Below are 20232 nucleotides of genomic sequence, written 5' to 3'. Positions count from 1 at the left end.
TATAACTCTAAGTAAAAAATAAATCTCCATGAGTCCATATTAATGTGAATAAACTATTGAATAAATAAGTAAATTAGGAAGAAGAGACAAAGCACCTATGCAGAATAATTTCAAATAATCTACGTAGATGCTCCTCCCTCAAGGAGATGGAGTACAACTTTCCACTCCTTAAGTCTGTGCTGCTTCTACTGTCTTCCTTCCAAAGAGTATGGGAAAGGTAAAAAGATTAACTCTACAGCAGAGAAGCCAGACAAATACACATTTCCCCAGCCATGTGGTCAAGGTTCACATCAACAGTGATAAGTATGTGGTGAGAATGGCACTTTTCCTCTGTGGTCTTCCTCCTCACAATTTATAATCCCAGTGTAATCAGGGGAAACACACCAAGCCAATCCCAACTGAAAGACATTTCACAAAATACCTGACCAATACTCCTCAAAACTTTCAAAGTCATCAGCAAGGAGAGTCTGAGAAGCTATCGTGAACAAGAAAGGACCAAGGGAGACATGGCAATGAAATGTTCTGTGATATCCTCGATGGGATTCTGGAACAGAAAGAGGACATCAGGGGAAAACTTGGGAACTCTGAATGAGGTATGGACTTCAGTCAGTGAAAAGATAGATAGATAGATATATAGACAGATATGCATAATATTAGGGGATATATACATTAGGAATATATTTTTCTGTATATCAAAACCTATTAAAAAACTGAGTACTTATCTTCAAAAATTCTGCTGGTTCCAAATAAATTTCTTAAAACATAGATATAAAGCTACTTTTCTTATTCAACAGTTACTTCCTTTATCTATTATCTTGTTTACCAAACACCTAAAAGTTACTTTCTTGCCTGTTCCAATAAGTCTTTCTCTCTTGCTATCTATCATACCATTGCATTTCGTAGAAAGAATGTGATTCTTTTTTTTATTGAACTGCAACTTTTCTTTCCTTCGCTTTGCTGTGAAATGTGAAACCCACAGAGTTTGTTCTAGTATTGATGTGATCCCATTTGTAAATTTGACAGGAGTACAGATTTGCAACATCTTCATTTATCTCTTTCAACATTAAATCTCAGGTGCTTCTCAAAGTCATTTACCAAGACTCCTCCACTTCAGCTCCTGATTGATTTTCTAGTTTGTTCCCTCCACCAGTAGTATAGAATCTCTCCTGGCTCTCCTTAAATACTACGGAGAGCTGAGGTCCTCTATTTCTTCAATTTCCATGAACAGAAAGGTCCATTCTCAATAATAAACAGGACTGTTATAGTCAAGGATTTTCCCCGCTAGGAAAAACCATTGATAAAACTGTCTTTTGGTGAGAATGGAAGAAAAGGGAAGCTGGCATTTTTCTTTTCTTAATCACTAAATCCTTGATAGTTAGCATTTTTTTTTTTTTAAATCTTCTTGAGACTAGCTTAAGAGTCTCCTCTATTATTTGGTAACTTTGGAGAAGAGTGACCATTAAGTTCATATTACAAATTATCAATACAAAGTTACATTTCCGGAATTTCCCCCAGACTTCCACAAGGAGAAAATGTTCACACATCTGGTATTGTAAGCACACATGACAGTGAGCAAGTGTACGTGTTAATAAGCACTGGCAAGGATTCGCACAGTAGGAACTGAGCAGAAAGTCAAATCCTGTTGTCCCTTCCATTCTTCCAACAAGTCTGAGATAGCACTGCCTATTGGAATCTTCACCATTAGAACTGTTCTCCTAGTTTAAATGCTTTTTTTAGCCTTGAATCCCTGTTCCTCCTGGGCTCCTAGAGCCTTTTAAATATCAAAATTCTCTTTGTATGTCATTCATTTATTCAAACTATAACATATTTATGATGCTCAGGCTAAAACACCAAGAATGCTGATACTTATTTCAAGCCAAATGAAAGCTCTAATTAATAGGGAAATACACCCTTAGTTATATTTGTCCAGTAGACAAAATTCTCATAAAATCTGGAGTCAAGGAAAGAAAATTGTAAGACAGACCGTCAGTGGTAGAAAGACAGGGAAACACTGGGTTTTGGTCCTTAAAGATGGAGTTTGGTCTTGAAAAAGCCCCTAAAATTGTATAGAATTGGGGGAACTGAAGGAGAGCCCTTCAGGTCTCCTCCAAGCTTCTCCTGTGAGAATTTAAGAGACCGATGAGGGACTACCTCTAGCAAGGGCAGAGGGAGGACGGGATCCAGAATATATACTTGTCTAACTGAAGCCCAACTGTCTGGAAAGCCAGTATGACAATCCATGCAATCAGAGGGAAGGAAACCAAGAGGGATGACACAGTAGGGGGCCAGGGTGAGGGCACCATGAGGACACAGTCAGGAAAGTGGGGCTCCTGGCTCAAACAGCTGGTACAGGAGGGTTGGAAGAAGATAGGGGGAATGGTAAGGAGCTGTGTGACAAACTGGGAGGAACAGTGAAAACAGCTTTTCCATACAGACGTAAAATCGCTCATAAACATATTTAAATCTTCACAAGCTTGGCAAAGCTTCTGTTTTGTTCTAAAATGTTAGTGGTTTCATACAAACAGATCTTGGGAAGAGCTATGGAATCATGCGTTTACCAAAAATACCCTACCAAGGTCGTAAGGTTGGAAAAAGAATGAAATCTAGAATTATTATAAAACCCCTCAATGGAGAAGTTGAAAATCTTAGAATATAAGTGTGTTGAGGCTTTATACAGCTTTTCAAACACTACCTGAATGCCAGCTGTTCCCCTTATTCTAATTTTTATTAAATTCAAATCACTTACATACACATTTGTATATAAATTCATTTAATTCATAATAGTCCGTAGAAAAAATAGTTGCTTAATGCTTACTCCCCAAGAAAGAACCTCTCATGCACTTTCTCCTTCCCAGAATGACTTCCTTATCCCTCTTTTCCACCCATTGACATTGTATTCATCTTTAGGTCCAATGTGAATCCCATATGGGGAAGTACAATCAACAGAAGAATGGTAGCTTCAACTGCAAATTTCCCTTCTTCCTAGACAGTCCCATAAAATGTGTGTAATACTGACTCAAAATTTACAAATCAAATTGCGCACCAAATCACATGTGCACCAAACTGCCACAGCTTTTCTTAGATAGTCATACTATATCTTCCCCAAGTAAGACCCTGAGAAGTCCTAGAGTGAAACCATCACAGCTTTTTTTTTTTTTTTTTTTTTTTTTTTTTTTTTTTTTTTACCAACTTGGCTTTGGAACTCTAGAAGTACCAAACACTAGTGAATACCACACAAACACACTTGTCTACCCCAATATTTGTTTGTTTTTTTTAGTTGAGGTATAGTTAACACACAATGTCATGTTTGTTTCAGGAGTACAAAGTAGTGATTCTGTAATCCTAAACCTCAATGCTTTTTTTTAAATGTTTATTCTGAGAGAGAGGGAGAGGGCCTGAGCAGGGAAGAAGCAGAGAGAGAGAATGAATCCTAAGCAGGCCCCACAGTGCCCGTTTAGACCCCGATGCAGGGCTCAGACTTATGAACGGTGGGATCATGACCTGAGCCAAAAACAAGAGTTGGAGGCTCAACCAACTGAGCCACCCAAGAGCCCTATACCTCAATGTTTCTTAACTTGACCTTGGAACTTTGACTACTATATATAAAGATTTATGTATTATTTATTTATTCCTTTATAGATAACAATTATAACATATAAGTTTACGTACATTATAAACCCTAACTCTCAAGCCATACTAAAAGTCATTAATGCGAAGGCCCTCTCCAAGCCTGAGGTCAGCGACCCGGTCTCAGTCCTGTCATATTTAGTAGCTAGCAAATGTTAGGCACACAGTAGGAATTCAGTGGGATGAATGTACTAAAAGGAGAGCAACATAAAAAATAACTAGCACTTATTGAGGGACTGTTTTATGTCAAGCACTTAGCTGGAAGTGTCACATTTAATTCCTACAAGTCAATAAAATAAACATTGCTATCTGTATTTTATACAAGGGAAAACAGACTCAATGGTTAAGTAATTTTTCCAAAGCTCATACAACTTATGACTATTTGGGTCAGGATATTTCTGTTTTAAAATATTGGAGCTCTAGAATATTTCATTAGAAAAATATTTCTGTTGCTTTGAAAACCCAAGTCTACATAGGAAATATTCTAGTAAAGAAGAAAATACACTGAAATATTACTAAACTGGTTTCTGATGACAAAAGCATTTTTTTAACTTTAATTAAAAATTAAAGTCACCATCTAATAAAATAGTCTACGCAGCCATTCCAAGAATTCTGAAAAATAAATCTCCATCTGACATTCATTCTTTTAAAATTGCTTTAGGGTTTGAAATAAATGTATTATATTTATCGAATATATATATCATCTGAAAGTAAAACGTAAAATGAAAACAAGACTTTTTTGTTTAGTGTGTGATGTTTACCAGCTGCTCCAGGGCTTAAGAAAAGCATTTAATTGAATGTCTAAAAATATAAATTTTTAACGCTTCAAGTCCAGTTTTATAGTCATGGAGACCAAGGTATACTTTCTTACTTTAAATTTAAAAATTGCCCCCCAGTGGAAGAAAACAAGCTTTAACTTTGCAACTTTCAAAAAAAAAAAAAAACTTTGTAAGTTTCATCTAAAGATGTCATTACAGTAAACAAAAATGGTACTTCATTTTATGGCTAAGAGCATATCTTAAAAGGACTAATGAACAAAAATGCGGTCATATTTTTAGGGATGTATAAGGGCTAGCACCAGCTGCTATTTAACCAGAACAATAAATATGTGAATGTCTATGAGATACCAGGGGGTATCTACAGACACTTGGTGGAAATGCCAGGCACTGTACTGGGCACTTGGTGATAAAACAGCATTCTTGAAAAAGATTTACTCTCCAGGCAAGGCTAGGAACAAGTTATAAATAACTTGGCATGATCTCTAAAAATAACATACAACATAAAGATGTGCTATAGCATGTAAGGAAAGGTGGTATGTGGAGGTGTTTACAAAAACGAGCTCCAGAAGAAGAGTTCTCCAGGCTAAGGACCTCAGCCAGAAGTAAGATTGTCATATTCAAGGGCAGAAATAAGGCCTGTGGGGCCAGAATGGGGTGAATGAACCAGTACTATGAGGTCAGATAGCAGCAGGGATGAGGAAACCATATGGATCTACTCTCAGAGTAATGGGAAATCACGGAGGGCTCAAAGTAGGGGAATGAAACACTGTGATTTCGCTGTTCACTGTGGGGGGCATGGAGGTGGGCAGGTAGGTTGCATCATGGCTTAGGATGATCTGTTTGGAGGGCAGAACTGAGAAGACAGAGAGAAGTGGATGAGCCAGAGGATACACTTTGGAAATGGGGGGGAGGGAGAAGACTTGCTGGTGGACTGGAAAGCAAGGGGTAAGGGAAAGAGAGAAGCAAAAGGGATTCCTATGTTTTTGACTGGAACAGCCCAAGGCAACAACAGTCCATGTCTTGCAATGGGAACTACTTCCTAAATGTGTTTGACCACAGAATCCTCTTCTGCTCTGCTTCTTAACAAGTTATGACACCAGTGTCTGTGAAGCACCAGAGGACAACGCAGTTACGGGTCTAAATAGGCATCACTTCATCCTCTCCTTGGAGTCTTAACATATGTCTATTCTCTGTGGAAAAGTACAGTGCAAAATGTCATGTTGCCTGGATTTTAATTTTCCTTGTGACAGGCTCTATCAATAGGTACAGGGAATTTAAAGGAGTAATTGATCAAACGTAAACAAGTCTCAAATCTGACAATATTTTAATGTGACTATATTCACTGGGACTACAATCCCAAATCTTACTGGCTAATGAACCCATTACTAAATAATAATGACTGCCATTTTTGTTTGTTTTTTCTTTTTGTATTTGAACACATTTTATTGAACTATATAAATAAAATATGAAGTCTTTTGAATGAATTATATTCTCAGTGTGACTATGCCAATAATTTTTTATTAAGGTACAATTGGCATGTAATATTAGTTGCAGGCGTTCAACATAATGATTCAATATTTGTATGTAGTGTTAAATGATCACCACAATAATGTGGGTTAACATTCATCACCATACAAAGTCACAAAAAATATTTTTTCTTGTGATGAAGACCTTTAAGTTGTACTCTCTTAGCAACTTTCAAATATGCAGCGGCATTATTAACTATAGTCACCATGCTTTAAACTATATTCCTATGACCTCTTTACTTTTTAACTGGAAGTTTGTACCTTTTAACCCCCTCCACCCATTTCACACAACCCCTACCCTTGCCCCTCCACCAATTTGTTCACTGTATCTATGAACTTGGTTTTGAGTTTTGTTGTTGTTCTAGATTCCCCATGTAAGTGGGATCATACGGTATTTGTGTTTCTCTGACTTCGTTCAGCTAGCATTATGCCTGCAAGATCCATCTATGTGGTCTCAAATACCAAGATTTCATTCTTTTGTACAGCTAAATAATATTCCATTTTATGTATATAAAATTTTTCTTTATTCACTTATCCATTGATGAACACCTTAGCTTGTTTCCAAGGCTTGGATACTGTAATAATTCTACAATTAACATGGGGGTGCCTATTGTCCTTGTGAATTGGTGTTGTTTTCTTACACAGAAATGAAATTGCTGGATCATATGGTAATTCTATTTTTAATTTTTTAAGGAATCCCCATACTGTTCTCCATACCAGCCAGACCAACAGTGCACAACGGTTCCCATTTCTTCACACCATCCACAGCATTATCTCTGTATTTTTTATTATAACCATCCTAACAAGGTGATATCTCACTGTGGTTTCAATTTGCAGTTCCCTGATGATCAGTGATGGTGAGCATCTCTTCATGTACTGTTGGCCATCTCTATGTCTTCTGTGGAAATATATCTCTTCAGAACTTTTGTTGGATTTTGTGCTATTGAGAAATATGAATTATTTATATATTTTTGATATTAACTCCTTGTCAGATGTATAACTTGCAAATATTTTTTTCCACTCAGTAGGCTGCCTTTTCATTTTGTTGATGATACAACTACCATTTATGTTACATGTGCCATGCTAAGGGCTTCACGTAGATCAGAGCTTTTAATCAACATTTCAGTCCTGGGAAGTAGGTAGAATTACTTTAATTTTATAGAAGGGGAAGCAGCCAGAAATCACACAAGCAGGAAGGGAGAAGTGTCTATCTGTGTTTAATCCTGTGACTGTTTTTCCCAAAAATTTGGCTACCAGAGCTCCAGAGTTCCAAGTAGACTTCACCATTGAACAAAAAGCAAAGATAGGTAAGAAAAAAAAATGACAATTTTATCTAGTCCATGGAGAGTTAAAAATTAATTGTTTCAAATTTCTTTTTCCTCTACATTTATCCTAATTGCCAAAAATAATGAAAACATCTAAAGACGCTGGGAAAATCCACCAAGTAGGCGAGAATTCTTTTTTGTTTCAAGTTGTAAGTTCTCTGGCCTGGGTTGATTTTATTTAAAGCTTACCAAAAGAGTGTGAAACACTTAAAGAAAACACTATTGAAAGAGGAGGCAGAATGAGAGAAAGAACTGCCTGAGACAGCGTCCAGAGGTCACAAAGCCAAAGAAAAATCCAGAACTTGATATAAATACGAACTGGCTTGTTTTAGGAAAGAACAGCCCCCAGAAAAGGCCAAAGCAGACCATTCTTTTATTTAGTTAGTTTTTACTTGAATTCCAGTCAGTCAACATACACTATAACATTAGTTTCAGGTGTACAATTTAGTGATTCAACACTTACATACATCACACGGAGCTCATCACAACAAGTGCCCTCCTTAATCCCCTTCACCTATTTAACCCAACCCCCCCATCCACCTCACCTTTGATTATGTGCTTTAATTCCACCTATGACTGATATCATATGATATTTGTCTTCCTCTGACTTATTTCGCTGAAGCATAATGCTCTCTAGCTCCATCCACATCATTGCAAATGGCAAGATTTCATTCTTCTTTATGGCTGAGTAATACTCTTTTACATAGCTGTGCTCTCTCAGGTCACCTAGCATGGTAAACAGTGAACAAACATACTCTTCCACCTGAAATTCATCTTCTGTTTATTATGGTTCTCAGCCATCCTCTCCACTCTAGACGATCTTAGATATTGATCATTTCAGTACGTTTGTCTGCCAACTGTGTTTGCAGCATAGGAGAGATTATTATTATCCCCGAATTACTGAGGACCCAGAACTTCCTCACAGGTGGGGGAATTCTGTGTCAACAACAAATGGGAACAAAATCTACCACAAATCCAAATTAAAAGTTAATCAGCATCTATTGTAGCTTCAACCATATCTTCAGGATAAGGAGGAAATAAAAGGCATAAAAAGAACACCAGCTTTTGTTTCTTTATTGTTCTATAAGGTATTTTGTATTGTTTTGTTTTGTTTTTGAGGTTTTGTTTTAGCAACTAAAGCAACTGACACTGAAGATAGGTAAAAATTACCAAGTTTGTTTTTTTAGTTAATTTTTAAAAATCCTTAACTTTGGATATCTTTGTGAACCAAATTGCTAGAAAGCCTGTCCTAATATTTTTGAGGTAATGTTTGTTAAATTATTTCAAATAAACTGATACTTATTCACTAATTACTCTGTGCCAAGCATTGAGAGATACAATGATGTCATCGTATATATAATGAGGATATATAATGATGTCAGACTCTCTTTTTGCCTCTCTGGCTCTCACTCTCTCTCTCTGTGCATATGTGTGTGTGTATTTGTGGGTGTGCATTCATAAAATCCTGCCTAAACTTCCACTATGTCGGATTCATTCTCTAAAGTTACTCTGAAATCTAGTCTTTGTCTCCCAGGTACTCAAGACACTTACTTAACATGATCTAATTTGCACACTTAATAAAATGTTCTCCAGTCTGCCTTCCAAATCAAAGTATGAAATGGGACTGGGACAGTGTGACCTTATGCAGTGTCACATGACACATGCAGGCATTCGAATCATAGCTACAGGGCTCTAATTTCCAACAAATAGTTGTTGAAATTCATATTGTACCTATTCACAGGGAAACTCAACAGAAACCTTGTAATGTTGACCCATATCCCCCTGAGCATCTACTGAGACAAATCTACTGATTTGTCCCCTAAGAAGTGACAGAGAGTGGGTCAGAAGCTTAGCTGGCACCTGGTCAGCTAACTTGAAGGGATCTACACAAGAGACTTGCACTGAGAGGGATAAAGAAGGAGCCAAGATTAGAAAAACAGAGCAAGCACACATTTATACCTATGAGCACTTAACAAAGTACAGGCTTTTTGTGAGGACACAGATATGTGGCCCATGGAGGTTAGACAACTATCTGCCTTCTGAGCCTTTAAAAATTTTTAATTTTTATTTATTTTTGAGAGAGCCCAAGTGGGGCTTAAGAGAAAGAGGGAGACAGAGGATCCAAAGCAGGCTCTGTATTGAGAGCAGCAAGCCCAGTGTGGGGCTTGAACTCATGAACTATGAGATCATGCTCTGAGCTAAGTCAAAAGCTCAACAGATTGAGCCACCCAGGTGTTCCTGCCTTCTGAGCCTTTTATACCGCGAGCCTTTGTCACCTGCTTTGAGTATGTACTGTACAGATATGCAAATTAGTACTTGTCTACTAACCAAGGGTATTAATGAAATCACTCCTTCTGAAAATCTTAATTTAAATTAAAATTAAACCTACAGCCTCACAGGTCTCTAATGTATTCCTCTAAGCTATGGATGTGGTTTTCTATCATATGGTAACCCAGGGTCTTGGTATAGCCTGGGGAAGCATCTGTTGGTCTAAAGTGTTTTTGTTTCATTTGTTTTGTGCTTTTTTTCATAAACCTAAAATGATCAGGTGTATGCCCTGGCTTTTAGCAAAAAGTTCTAGGATTATATTTAAAAATTACTCAAAATTAAAGAAGGCATTAGAAATCCTACACTGAATGCCTAGTAGGGATAAAATGTAGCCAAATATACTAATGGAATAAATGTTTGTGATGACACTAAAGACATTAAGGAAAAAAGGACAGCTCTCTGTAATGTGAGCAAGTGACATTTTTATCAAAATTATCAGTAACTTTGTCCGGACATCCACTGTTAAATGAGTGTTTGCTCTACCCTGAGCACAAGCTTTGTGATTGTGCACGTAGTTTCCTCTGCTTTTCCCAATAAAATTGTGAAGGAAATACTACTCTCCCAACTCATAGAAGAGAAAAAATAAAGCTTAGTGGAGGTAAGCAAATCACCCACAGTGATGATACAACTTAAGTAACAGAGCAGAGACAACTGTCCATCTTATTCCCAAATATGCAACAATCACAAAAAAAAACACCAGCATGTGATCAAGCTGCCTTAAGTGTGAGGTTGAGTACGCCTGGTCTAAAATAAATAAATAAATAAATAAATAAATAAATAAATTAAATTAAATTAAATTAAATTAAATTAAATTAAATTAAATTAAATTAAAAAAAAAAAAAAGCAAAGCACCTAACTCCTTTCCAGAGATACCCTTGGAATATGTCCCGAGAGGCAAATTTCAAGCCAAAGGTGAAACCACAGCAATAGCCAACGTGGTCCTTGACTGACCACTTTGGCCCCAGTGGATGTTTATTCCCGGAATTTCACTTTGGCATTATTAACTTAGCTGGTGTGCTAATAAGCTGACACTTGGAAATACCAATTGTGTTTATTGCTGGAACGTGCTATGATGTTGAGGCTATGGGTCACTATTTCACATGGTTCTCTGGTATGACACAGAGCAAAAACTTTTCCCAGGTTTTGAAACCAGGAAAAACACATACCTTTCTTGAAGAACAGATACGTTTCTGGGGCTCTCGTGTGCCTGGGGACTGATCACGTTGCCCTGTTTGCTCTGAGAGCCAGGAAGTCGAAGACCAGCTGACAACAATGTTAGGTATTGCCTCATGTACTAACAATTTTCCAGGTGTAATTTTATCACCCTGACATTTTTACCCCCCCTTTCCTCATAACTTTACATTGGTTTTCCTATGGTATTATACTGCAGATGTTTACATACTGATTTTCAAACCCTACTTGGGATAGAGACACTCACACATTTCTCTATTTCTGAGTGTGACAGGATCTCTATATTTGTACCTGGAACAGATAAATGACCCCCATTAGACTGGGACCTCTTCAAGGAGAGGAAAGATGTCTTAATCACCTCGGTCTCTTCAGTACAAGCCCTCCACTAGGCATATTGTCAGCACTTACGAAACACATACTGAATTGAATTTTGAAGTATCCCCAGGGAACCTTCAGGAAGGTCTGAAAAATGATTTAGAGCTTTGAACGACTGTCTCAGCACTTCGGCCCCCATTAGATGAGGGATCTCTTTGTTTACACTCTGGTTCTTGGTATAAGTGAAAAGAGAGAAGATTCTGCTACACTAGTCCATTTTAGTCCATGTCTAAAAGTGCCAGTGCGCCTAATGGAGTGCTCATGACACAATACTCTTAACATAGCTCCTCTAACACACCACCCCTCTGAGAGGTAATATCCTTCTAAGTGCCGCCACGTACCCCGGGGGACTTAATAAATGTTTCCTGAATTAATGTTGACAAATGGGCATCTCCTTATTTCTTATATATAAAAGTAAGAAATGGTTCCTCTGGTGCCTTCTTTTGACTCTCCTTAATAATATATGTGGAGTGAATGGAGCACCGCATGGGGCTACAAACTAAGATGCTGGACTCAGACATATGTGTTCAAATCCCGATTTGCCACTAACCAGCTTTGCAACCTTACTTCTCCTAAATAAGCAAGTTATCTGATACATTTGCCCATGTTTAAATGGTGAACAATCATGGGGTACCTGGGTGGCTCAGATGGTTGAGCATCTGAGTCTTGATCTCAGCTTAGGGTGTGCTCTTGTGGTTCCTGGGATCAAGCCCTGCATCAGGTTCAGTACTGGCAGCATGGAGCCTGCTTGGGATTCTCTCTCTTTCTCTCCCCCTCCCATACTTGTAGTGTCTGTCTGTCTGTCTCTCTCAAAATAAAAAAATAAACTTTAAAAAAATTAATAAATGATGAGAAATCTTAATATTTACCCATGAGATTACTATAAGGATCTGATACAGTGAGTTCTGTGCACTCAGACCAACACCATGCACATCGTGAGTACTCAGTAAATGGGAGGTTGCCTTACCTGTTTTCTTATATTCATTCCAAAGTCAAACAGAAAATATCTACCCTTAGGGAAGTGATCTCTGGCTAGCACACTTGTAACCAAAACACCCTCAATTTCAACCCCTAACAGCATCTCAAATTTGCTCAGTCCACTCTCTTTCCCCAAATCTAGGGTCAAATAAGCATGCACCCTCCTTCTTGCTCTAGAGAGATGCTGTGGGGAGGAACAGGAGGGGAGCATCACTCATTAATAGATAGCTTCAAAATCCTCTTAACATACTAGGAATAGCTGGAAAATGACAGAGCTTCTTGACTATGTCAAAGAGATATTGAGAAATGGGATTTGAATTTAAAGCAAGCATCATTAACAAGAATGAAATATTTGGGAAGCTCATGGCTGATTTCTTAGGATTAGATTTAGAAAAACAAACACTCTTCTAAGTGAAGCATGGACTGAATTTATGAGCTAGAGATAATTCTTTGCTGTGAAAGATAAATCTCTTCAAAGTGATGACAATATAAAAGTATGTTTGCATTTAATTTAGTGTTTATGAAAAACATTGTATGCTTACCTACGTAGAACTCAAGCTCACAGGCGTACGAGTCAGTGATTAGTATAATCTCCTGCTGAAGCCTTGTCCTCGAGCCACCACAAGTCCATCTGGCTCCTCTGTATGCTCCATCTGTATGCAGGGAAAAGAGAATGACATTAGCATCATGTCTACACAAAGAACAACTTTGCGTTTAGAGACAGGATGAGGGAGCCACTGAATGCACAATTACCCAAAAGGTTGAGCCTCCTTAGTAAAGGAATGTACATCCCTGGGAACTGACCTCAAGGTCATGAGTACCATTGTTGTGGGGGGTGGTGTTGTGCAGCTACCCACAGTGGACTACAAAGAACTCATGTTCAAACACTTCAAGTCAATCTCATTTTTAAAGAGCCAAGCTAAGTGTTCTATCCATCCCCCCAACCCCACAGCCCTAAAGGCCTATCCTCTGGGCTCAAAAATAACACAGCTATTGTTGTTTTCTGTCCTGTAATTATAAGTGAGCAACCAAATGACTACACCAGCTGCACTACACCCTGTCCCATGAGGAGCCACAATATGAAACATGAAGGCATCTCACTGAGCTGGCAGTGAGCCTCCTAGAATGAGCTCGTCAGTTCTAACAGATGGCTTATATTTGAGATTTTGCACAGTGTTTTCATATACTGCACAGTGGTTAAGAGCATGGGTTTGGAGTCTGACTGCATGGGTTGGAATCACGGTGACCTTGAGCAAGGATTTTATTCTCCATCTGCAGTTTTCTATCTGCAGAAACGGACTAATAATATGACTTATTTCAGAGAGCTATTGTGATGATTAAGTGAATTAATATGTGAATTAATATGTTTATTAGTCTGCTTGGGCTTCCATAACATAATACCATACACTGGGTGGTTTAAACAACAGAAATGTATTTTCTCATGGTTCTGGTGGCAGGAAAATCAGAGATCAAGGTTCTCGAAGTCTTTGCTTCCAGGTGTGGACCCTCTTTCTGGCTTACAGACTGCCATCTTTTCATTGTCTTCTCACCTCTCTCTCCTCCTCTTCCTAAAAAGCTCCTGATACCATCATAAGGGACCCACCCCCATGACTTCATCTCACCCTAATTAGCTCCCAAAGATCCCATCTGCACATACAGTTACATCGCAGGTTATGAATTTGGGGGGAATGCAATTCCTTTCATAGCAATATACATAAAGACTTTAGACCAGGGCCCAAAAATGGATTAAGTACTAAATAAATATTGACTATTATTATTCTTGTGCCAGCCACTTCATATAGAATGGTCTTACTTAAAAATTACAGTAGTTGGGGCACCTGAGTGGTTCAGTTGCTTCAGTGTCCAACTCTTGATTTCAGCTCAGGTCATGGTCCCAGGGTCATGAGATCAAGCCCCATGTCTAGACTCAGCATGGAGCCTGCTTGGGATTCTCTCTCCCCCCGCCCTCTCTCCCTCTCATCCTCTCACCTATTAGCACTCTCTTTCTAAAATATGAAACAAGCAAAAAAAATATTAAAAATCACAGTAGTGCAGCAATCCCTATGAAAATAACACCAGCATTCTTCACAGAGCTAAAACAAATAATCCTAAAATTTGTATGCAACCAGAAAAGACCGTGAAGAGCCAAAGCAATCTTGAAAAAGAAAAAGAAAGCTGGAAGCATTACAATCCCAGACTTCAAGATATATTACAAAGCTATAATCATCAAGACAGTATGGTACTGGCACAAAAACAGACAGATCAATGGGACAGAATAGAAAACCCAGAAATGGACCCACAAATGTATGGCCAACTAATCTTTGACAAAACAGGAAACAATATACAATGGAATAAAGACAGTCTGTTCAGCAAATGGCACTGGGAAAACTGGGAAAACTTCTCTCATGGAGAAGAATGAACCTGGACCACTTTCTTACACTCTACACAAAAATAAACTCAAAATGGATGAAAGGCCTAAACATAAGACAGGAAACCATCAAAATCCTTGAGGAGAAAGCAGGCAAAAACCTCTTTGACCTCAGCTGCAGCAACTTCTTACTCAACATGTCTCCAGAGGCAAGGGAAACAAAAGCAAAAATGAAGGTCCCAATAGGGACCTCATCAAAATAAAAAGCTTCTGCACAGCTAAGGAAACAATCAGCAAAACTAAAAGACAACTGATAGAATTGGAGAAGATATTTAGAAATGACACAGCAGATAAAGGGTTAGTATCCAAAATCCATAAAGAACTTATCAAACTCAACACCCAAAAAAAACAAATAATCCAGTGAAGAAATGGGAAAAAGATCTGAATAGACACTTCTCCAAAGAAGACATCCAGATGGCTAACCAACACATGGAAAAATACTCAATGCCACTCATCATCAGGGAAATAACAAATCAAAACCACAGGAAGATACAACCTCACACCTGTCAGCATGGCTAACATTAACAACTCAGGCAACAACAGATGTTGGCGAGGATGCAGAGAAAGAGGATCTCTTTTGCACTGCTGGTGGGAATGCAAACTGGTACAGCCACTCTGGAAAACAGTATGGAGGTTCCTCAAAAAATTAAAAATAGAACTACCCTTCGACCCAGCAATTGCAGTACTAAGCATTTATCCAAGGGATACAGGTGTGCTGTTTCGAAGAGGCACAGGCACCCCAATGTTTATAACAGCGCTACTGACAATAGCCAAAGTATGGAAAGAGCGCAAATGTCCATCGATGGATGAGTGGATAAAGAAGATGTGGTATATATATACAATGGAGTACTACTCAGCAATTGAAAAGAATGAAATCTTGCCATTTGTAACTACATGGATGGAACCAGAGGGTATTATGCTAAGTGAAATTAGTCAGAGAAAGACAAATATCCTATGACTTCACTCATAGGAGGAATTTAAGATACAAAACAGATGAACATAAGGGAAGAAAAATAATATAAAAACAGGGAGGGGTACAAAACATAAGAGACTCTTAAATATAGAAAACAGGGGTTTGGGAGGGGTTGTGGGAGGGGGGATGGGCTAAATGGGTAAGGCGCACTAAGGAATCTCCTCCTGAAATCGCTGTTGCACTATATGCTAACTAACATGGATGTAAATTAAAAATTAATTAATTAAAAAAAGAAAAATTCCTTAGAGGAAAAATAAACATTAAAAAAATTTTTAAAAAAAGAAAGGAGATTTCAAATAACACAGAAAAAAAGGCACCTTGTTTTTTGTATCTTGATTTATATAAACTATGAAGAAGAATTATGAAGAAAATTGGTAAATATCATCAATACCTGGATATTTAATAATATTTAGGAATAATTGTCAAATTTGTATATGTAATAATGGTATTATGATTACATTTTTTTAAAGCCAAAAATAAAAAATCACAGTAGTGCAGACATAGGTATATCCTCTTCATCTGAGGAGCTCAGGGAATTATCTGCCTTGACCTGATGTAACAGAACTGTCTTGACCTCAGTCTAAGTCTAAAACTAATGTGCTTTGTTTTACCATACTACACTTTAAAAAAAAATTACCAAAAGCTATAAATTTTCTATACCATTTTTGCTATTAAAATGTGAACATTTAAAAAATATTTTTATAAAAACATATCATCTAATCCTACAAATACCCTTCTTAGATGGAAAGAAATTTTCACGGCTTAAAACAAAAAAGGCACCTTTTACACTCATACTCTATGTGCAACCACAGATAGGCAGGGAGACTTTGCTCATCATCATCACTCTGGGACTCAGGCAGGCAAAGCAGCCACCTTCCCTGAAATTACAGATCAATACACAGAGGATGGAAAGAGTTCCGATGATCTCATACCAATGGCTCAATGTTCCAGCCTAGAATTGACACACGTCACTTCTCACAAATCTTTGGCCACGACTGATCCTTTGACCCCAGATAGCCACAATGTGGCTGAGAAATACAGCCCTATCATGGGCTTCAAGGGAAGAAAACCAGAAATATTTGGTGGAAAGCCCTAAAGCCTACACAACATAACATCTGACAGTCAAATGCTGAAGCATAATTTTTCTAACACCACAACAGTATTAAGGACCTATTTATAAAACAAAGGGAAAAAAATGTCTACTTTAGTCCCAACTGATGGGGTGATTTTTGTCTTTCCCTCTTGGTTGGTAGCTGAAAGTAGTATAATTATTCTTTTACTCCTGGACAAGCCAGCTATGGGGAAAAACTATTAACTTATGGGGTTGGGGCAGTGGAGAGGGGGATGGGGAAGAAGGTCAGAGGATGGGTAAGAGCCTGATTTCCTATGTTTAAGGGATGATGTCTTCATCCATTTAGGCTGCTACTGAATGAATATATTTTTTTAACTTTTTTTTCTTCTTTTTTCTTTTTTTTTCCTGAAGGCTGGGAGGTCCAAATTCAGTGCCTGGTGAGAGCCTACTTCCTGGTAGGCTGGTATAGACAGCTGTCTTCTCACTGTGTCCTCACATGGCAGAAGGGGCAAGAGAGTTTTCAGGGTTTCTTTGATAAAAGCACTAATCCCACTCATGAGGGCTTTGTGCCCTTCATCTCCCAAAGGCCCACCTCCTAATACCATCACATTGGGTATTAAGCTTCACGATATGAATTTTTAAATATTCAGTCCATAGCATTTCACCCCACTGAACCCCAAAACGTATGTCCTTCTCAGACACAAAATACATTCAGTTCACCCCCAACATTAGCACATAATTAATACATAATTTGTGTTAATACAGTCATTAACCTGAAAGTGGCTTGACTCTTCCCAGCGTCAAGTCTAAGTCTAAAGTCCAAAGTCTCCTACACATCGTCTCAATCAGACCTGCATGAGGCTGGAAGTACAATCCATCCGGAGACAAAGCTCCCATCCAGGTGCCAACCTGTGAAACCAGACAGGATATGTGCCGCCAAACACAATGGTGGGACAGGCTTAGGAAAGACAGTCCCATTCCAAAAGGGAGAAAGAAGAAAAGAGTGACAGACAGATTCCAAGTCCAAAACCTAACAGGGTAAATTACATCAGGCCACGAGGCTCAAAAATAACCCTCTTTGGCTCAATGCTCTGTCTTCTGGACCCCCTGGATTGGGAAGGTTGCTCGTGGCTTGGTGCGGTGCTGCCCACATCACAGCTGTCTTCCAGAGCCCTGCCCGTGCCACAGCTCTGTGCGGGGCCCCCTCACTCCCTCTGACCGAGACCCTGAATGGGGCACCTTGGTCCCCTAAACTACAGAGGCAGCCCCATCCTTTGAAACCATTGAGCCTTCTGGCCCATGCTCTCTGGGCCCATGGTGGCAGTGAAATCCCTGATGATCCCTCAGTCATTTAGGGAGGTCACTCCTCCCTTGTCTTGAAGAACAGCACCTGGCTTCTCAATCACAGAGATTAATGTCCTACACTGCCACACATACAATGTCTGAAAACCACTGTTTTCTATATTTTGTCCAATTTTTAGGTGGGAGGATAAAACCAGTCTCTATTACTCCTTCCTGTCTAAAAGAATTTTCTTAAGAGAGAAATTGGCTGTTTACTTTTTATTTTGTGCTTCATCATCACAAATTCGTGTTATATAAAATGCTTTTCTCTTACAGAAAATGAAAGATTGAATTAAACTAAGAAATACAACACTCTGAAGATTAACTCAATTTTTATTTCCATACATCAGAAGCCCTACTTACATTTAAAACGGTCTTTTATTTCCAGTTTTCATTTCTCGGGTTATCCTTATCTTCACTAATTTCAATCACCATAGGATATGTTTAACCTTCTAAAATATTTCTGGCATGTCTATGCCGTATTTTTAATAGGATCTCATAGAATTCTCAAACTAGAGAAAGTCTTAGCCAAGGTGTATTGAAATCTCTTATTTTTCCACCTGACAAGTGTACCTAGCAAGGTTTTGGGGGCAATATAATATAATGTGGTTACCCACATGCAGAGTAAAAGCAAAAATCATTCTTCCTTTCATTAAATCCCTGATGCACTAAGCAATCAACTAGGGAGCTCAAACGAGTGCCAGGCACTGATCTAGACATTTTTTGCAAGCTATTTTCTTTCCTACTCTGCTGGTGGTCACAGTCTAACAGTGGTGACAGTTACATAACAGATAATTAGAACATCCTGTGGAAAATGCAATAGTGGAGGTAGGCACAGGATACAATGGGAATAGAAGGGAAGGGATTTTGTTGTTGCTACTGTCACCAAAACCATGACTGCATTTTCCTCCTTAATATCAGACACGAAACATCCTCTTAACTTTGTATTTAAGTGTTGCACACAATCAGAAAAGTATAGATATCATTTTCACAAAACGAACTCCCTTAGGTACTCAGCACCAAAATCAAGAAGCGAAATGTTACCAGCAACTGAGAAGCCACCTCCAAGTCATACTACCCCTCAAGGACAATAATACTAGTGATTGGTTCTGCCTGGGAAAGTGGGGTTCCTCAACTCACAGGAGGTGCCACGTAGGGTAATTTCTACTTCACTGCTCTCTTCACTGCACCAAATGTCCCTCTCATTAAAGCCGTCTAAAATCTTCCCAGAGTCACAGATTCCACAGAAGCCTCTTCTATATGATTAAATGTAGGATGTTACTATATTATAAAGTGTACAAACACATGTGTATAATTTGTGTAACTCCTGTTCAAAAAGATTTTTAAAATACCATCAAGGAACTTTCTCTTTACAACTTTCCCGGAGACACTTAACACACTTTTAGGATAATTACACAGATGATCCTCTAAACAGCAGCAAATGCAAGTCTAAAAGTTAGGAGACACCAATGATTCTACTTATCAGGCATAAATAGTTTTATCTTATTTGAGAACAAACTCTTCAATCCTCCCTTTGTCTTCCAAAGTCAAGATGATTCATCAGTTAGGAAAACAGAATAAATAAATAAATAGATAGATAGATAGATAAATAAAGCAAGCAAGCAAGCAAGCAAGCCATGGGCTAATCCAAGTACCAGACAAGTTGTTTATTGAAATCTGACAAGAGCCTTCTTCAAATTAAAGAGGAGGTGTGAGCATGGCTCTGTGGCTATGGAAGGAAATGCCACATTCTGAAGAGGTTTACAATGAAGTAACTCATGCTATTAGGGATTTACTTTAAGTACAGCAAGTTAAAAAAAAAAAAGAATAAAGGGATTAAAAAAGCAAAAAAAAAAAAAAAGGAAAACAGAAAACTATAAAAAAATTTTCCTGTCAAAAAGGAAGTAAAATGTTAATTCTAACAAGAGAATGTAATGGGAAAGGGTAGATGTTCGTTGGGAAAAATGATTATGACAGTAAGCATACTGAAGAAACTGTTCCAGTACTGACAGGGGTTCTCTCTTTTTCCTGGTCTATTGTCTTTACGATATCATGCTAGTTTTTCTCAAGCTTAATGAAATGCTTTTATCCCTTGGATTTGATCTGGGTATATAGCTAGTAAAAAGAAAAGGGAGATAGAAGGAAAGTCTAATAACGGGAAAATGCCTAAGCCCCAAAACACAGGAACAAGTAAATTTCTATTTTAATAAATGTAATGCAAGGTTGCTGTGGACACCAACCCTAATTAATCATTAAATTAATTCTTAATGCGGGTAAATTTCCTTTTAA

The 20232-nt window shown here is 38.2% G+C and overlaps 1 protein-coding gene across 1 annotated transcript in view; it reads right to left on the bottom strand.

Annotated features, from left to right (window-relative positions):
• Positions 1-20232, bottom strand: part of LOC122230576 — a 61007-nt gene that overhangs the window by 20724 nt on the left and 20051 nt on the right. Inside the window, exons 3-4 of the mRNA XM_042956511.1 lie at positions 12672-12782; positions 427-544 (exon numbers count right to left, since the gene is read on the bottom strand). Of these exons, the coding sequence (XP_042812445.1) occupies positions 427-544; positions 12672-12782 (229 nt within the window). The remainder of the gene's footprint in view (positions 1-426; positions 545-12671; positions 12783-20232) is intronic.

The sequence above is a fragment of the Panthera tigris genome, chromosome A1, assembly GCF_018350195.1.
Source record: "Panthera tigris isolate Pti1 chromosome A1, P.tigris_Pti1_mat1.1, whole genome shotgun sequence".
NCBI classification, from domain to species: Eukaryota; Metazoa; Chordata; class Mammalia; order Carnivora; family Felidae; genus Panthera; species Panthera tigris.
This window is presented reverse-complemented; position numbering and strand designations above follow the sequence as displayed.